The following is a 4,114-nucleotide window of genomic DNA, read 5'->3' on the forward strand; positions in this document are numbered from 1 at the left end:
AAAAATACTGAAGATTATTTGCATTTCGTCTTGCAGATGTAAAGTGTGTCCGCTGACGTTCTTCTCCAAGTCAGACATGCAGATACACTCCAAGACCCACACGGAAGCAAAGCCTCACAAGTGCCCTCACTGCACCAAGTCCTTCGCCAACGCGTCCTACCTGTCCCAACACCTGCGCATTCACCTGGGAGTGAAGCCGTATCACTGCTCCTACTGCGAGAAGTCCTTCCGCCAGCTCTCACACTTACAGCAGCACACCAGGTAACTCTTCAGCCTCAGCTTGTGCACGTGTTTGATTTGAAGAGCTCAGACTGACTCAATGACCTTCAAGTTTTGATATTTGTGACCCTGGACCACAAAAAACAGTCATAAGGGTCAATTTTTCGAAATTGAGATATATACATCATCTGAAAGCTGAATAAATAAACTTTCCATTGATGCATGTTTTGTTAGGATAGGACAATATTTCTATATATAGGATAGGAAAATCTGGAATCTGAGGGTGCAAAAAAAGTTGTCTTTAAAGTTGTCCAAATGAAGTTCTTAGCAATGCATATTACTAATCAAAAATTAAGTTTTAATATATTTACAGTAGGAAATGTACAAAATATCTTCATGGAACATGATCTTTAATATCCTAATGATTTTTGGCATGAAAGAAAAATGTTCTAATGTTTTTTTGGCTATTGCTACAAATATACCCCAGCGACTTAAGACTGGTTTTGTGGTCCAGGTCACATTTGTCAACACATTTTGCTTGGGTTCTTTGCATTCTACAGAATCCACACAGGTGATCGGCCATATAAATGTCTCCAACCAGGCTGTGAAAAGGCCTTCACACAGCTCTCCAATCTGCAAGTAAGACCCAAATATCTCTTCTTTTGTAGTTGTTCACATATTTCATGAAACAGTATTCCTTTTAGTAATGTTTTTGTTTGTTTCTGTCATTTTTATTAGTTTTATTAAGACACACACACACACACACACCTATATATTCATATATGATAATATATTTTTATTTTATTTAATATATATATATATATATAATTTATGTGTATATATATATATATATATATATAAAAATCAATAGCAGTCACCTCATGTTAACTGTACATATATTAGCACTGATGTAATCTGTCTTGGTGAGTGTGTGAGCGTGTGTTTGTGTGTAACGAGAGCTTTGTGTTTCTTTACTCGCTGCAGTCTCACCAGAGATCACATAATAAAGACAAGCCTTACAAGTGCTCCAACTGTTACCGCACTTACTCGGACTCCGCCTCCCTCCAAATCCACTTGTCTGCTCACGCAATCAAAAACGCCAAGGCATTTTGCTGCAGCATGTGTGGTCGAGCCTACACCTCAGTAAGTACTACAGCATTCATCATCCTGACTCCTCCACCGTCTTGTGTTTAGTGGAGTGGGATGTGGTAGTTTTTCTCAAACTTTCAGACCAACAGCCATGTGCGATTAAAGCGGTTAATGTGTAGTTGACAGGAAATACTTTTACGAAGATTGTGACATGCAATATTCTAAAAAAAATCCAAAACATTTATGATCAGAGTTTTGCTGATTCTTTTATAATTAACACGCATGCAGTATTTATGGCCTTACAGTAATGCATAATACCTTAAAATGTGGTTAAAATGGGAAAGTTGTTCCTTTGCGTTTTTTACGTACAGACAACAACATTGTCAAAGTGATCCCCGTTCACACGGATCCGACTAAAAACACTGTATTAATCACAAATTTGTGTTTATGTAGTTTACACGGAGACTATAACGGTATCATTTTCAAAAACTTGCACTTTTCAAACGTTTTTGAAGTTGAAGTTTTTTCAAAGTTTTCCCTTTTTTTTTTTTTTTTAAAGGGGGGTCGTGTAAATGGCCCCTGAGAAAAAAAATATAAAAATTGACACTGTAAGATTATACAAAAATAAAAATAAAAAAAATAAACCTATAGGCAAAAACTATTTTGCCTAGAAAAGTTAATTTTTTCAAAAAGAACAATTTAAAAAATGGTGTAAGAAAAGAAATGGTGACCAGTTACAATACCTAAGAAATGCAATTCATCTATATTTTAAAATCTTGATTCTGATTTATATGTATTGTCATATTTCATATTAATATCACATTATTGTTATTTTATTATTATATACTTTTTTAATGAAAAAGCAATTTAAAATAAAATTACAATTTAAATTATTATTTTATTTCAAATGTTTAGTTGTTTATTTATATATTTATTTATAGTTTTTTTTTTCAGAATCGTACCACCAGTGTTATTTTAGTATAACTGAGATACTGTATTATAGAAATGCTATTATATTTTTTATTAGTAGTTGAATTATTTGTTTGATTTTGAATTTTTTTATATTTTCCATTTTCATTTAAATTTTTGTTAAAGTTGTAGTTTTTTTTTTTTTTTGGTTGTCTGTTTTTATCATTTTTATTAGGTTTTGTTTTTTGTTTTTAGTTTTAGTAAACTATAGCCCTGAGTACCTCAGTTTGAGAACCACTGGGTTGTGGCATTTCTTCCATGCTCCACTATTTTAACCATTATTAAAATGGCAAAATATATAAAATAAGTGACAAATTAGTTTTACCATTTTTATTTTAAATAGTTATTTGCTTAAATATTTATATAGTTTATTTTAAATGTCCATAGTAGTACCATATTTTGATCTTTTCTTACATGCCCTAAAAAAAAAAAAAAGTCAATTGTTTTATGATTTAGTCCACATGTTCATACAGTTTCTAGCACTATGCAGTCTTTTTTTCTTCTTCTCCTTGATTCATGAACATCTAATATGTCGTATAATGCCTCTTTCCAGGAAACCTACCTTATGAAACACATGTCTAAGCACATGGTGGTAGAACATCTGGTGAGTCAACACTCGCCGCAAAGGACCGACTCGGCCAGCGTTCCCGTTCGCATTTCCCTCATCTGAGACCCTGGTCCTGGACCAGTCCGCGGTCGGTTGGTCAGTTCCCAATCTTGGCATAAGCAAGCCAAATCACCCATTCTCGGTGGTTTGACATTTATTTTTTTGTGTGTTTGTTAGTTTGTTTTAGTTTTTGAGAACATTCCGACATGTATCAGTTTGTGTGGATAGAGGCTCAAAACACAACAGCGGTTTGGGCAGTTTCTATTACACACATTCCTCTTCTCCAACTCGTCGTTGAGTTGAGAGGGAATAATCGGGAAATCCAAAGATGGTTTCACAGCACTTTCAGGCCACACAGTTTTGGCTTTAAAAGTTTCTGCTCTTGGCAGCTAAGCGTTTGGGACTGTAGGTATTATGCATTATAAAATCACAGGACATATGTTGTATGTTTTAAGCTTGGACCAAGTCCAGTACCTCCTCTCATATTTTTCTATGCCGTCTGGGAAAAATCCCTTTCTTTTGGGCAACTCAGAGTTGGTTTGGAGACCAGTGGTCTTGTGTTTTGATAATGTCAATCATAAAATGTTTTCATTTCATTTATTAAAACATTTCCTTGCTTGTAGGGAAATCGGACATCGAAATGAAAATAGCTTTAGCATTAAAGTTAACTCCTCAAGAGGACTGTTATAAATCTGACTTTATAGACAAATCAGCACATTTGGATGTTTTGCAAGATTGATCCCTTAGTGCTTCACAAATTTTTGAGGTCTGGTGCCAAAAATGGAATATGAAAATGGCAAAAGATTCTGATGTTTCAGAATAGACATGTATAACATTTAAAAATTACACTTAAACCTGCGACGATTCATGTTACAGATGTCAGCATGCATTTGACATTCTAGATGAGTGAAAACTGTCAGGAAATGTCCAGATTACTATATTTTGCATAAAAGAAAATGAAGATTATGATTTTTTTTTTCTTTTTGCATGCGAGGCATTATTTTCATCCTGCCCCTTTAGTGTTTAAATTGAATGTCTCATAAATTGTATAAATGTCTCATAAAAATACTATACTTAATTTGTTTTTATTTTAATATTGGTATTAATGTTATAATATAATGTCCAGTTTTTATTACTGTATTACAGTAATGTGATTTTTTTATTTCACACACATTTATATATATATACACACACACACACACACACACACACACACACACATATATATAT

The 4,114-nt window shown here is 33.5% G+C and overlaps 1 protein-coding gene across 1 annotated transcript in view; it reads left to right on the forward strand.

Moving 5' to 3' along the window:
* Positions 1-3,849, forward strand: part of LOC107654432 (zinc finger protein 362-like) — a 13,183-nt gene extending 9,334 nt beyond the window's left edge. Inside the window, exons 7-9 of the mRNA XM_016441481.1 lie at positions 780-858; positions 1,204-1,362; positions 2,831-3,849. Of these exons, the coding sequence (XP_016296967.1) occupies positions 780-858; positions 1,204-1,362; positions 2,831-2,947 (355 nt within the window). The 3' untranslated portion in view covers positions 2,948-3,849. The remainder of the gene's footprint in view (positions 1-779; positions 859-1,203; positions 1,363-2,830) is intronic.
* The last annotated feature ends 265 nt before the right edge of the window (positions 3,850-4,114 follow it).

Source organism: Sinocyclocheilus anshuiensis, unplaced genomic scaffold, assembly GCF_001515605.1.
Source record: "Sinocyclocheilus anshuiensis isolate Anshui unplaced genomic scaffold, SAMN03320099.WGS_v1.1 scaffold527, whole genome shotgun sequence".
In the NCBI taxonomy this organism is placed as follows: Eukaryota; Metazoa; Chordata; class Actinopteri; order Cypriniformes; family Cyprinidae; genus Sinocyclocheilus; species Sinocyclocheilus anshuiensis.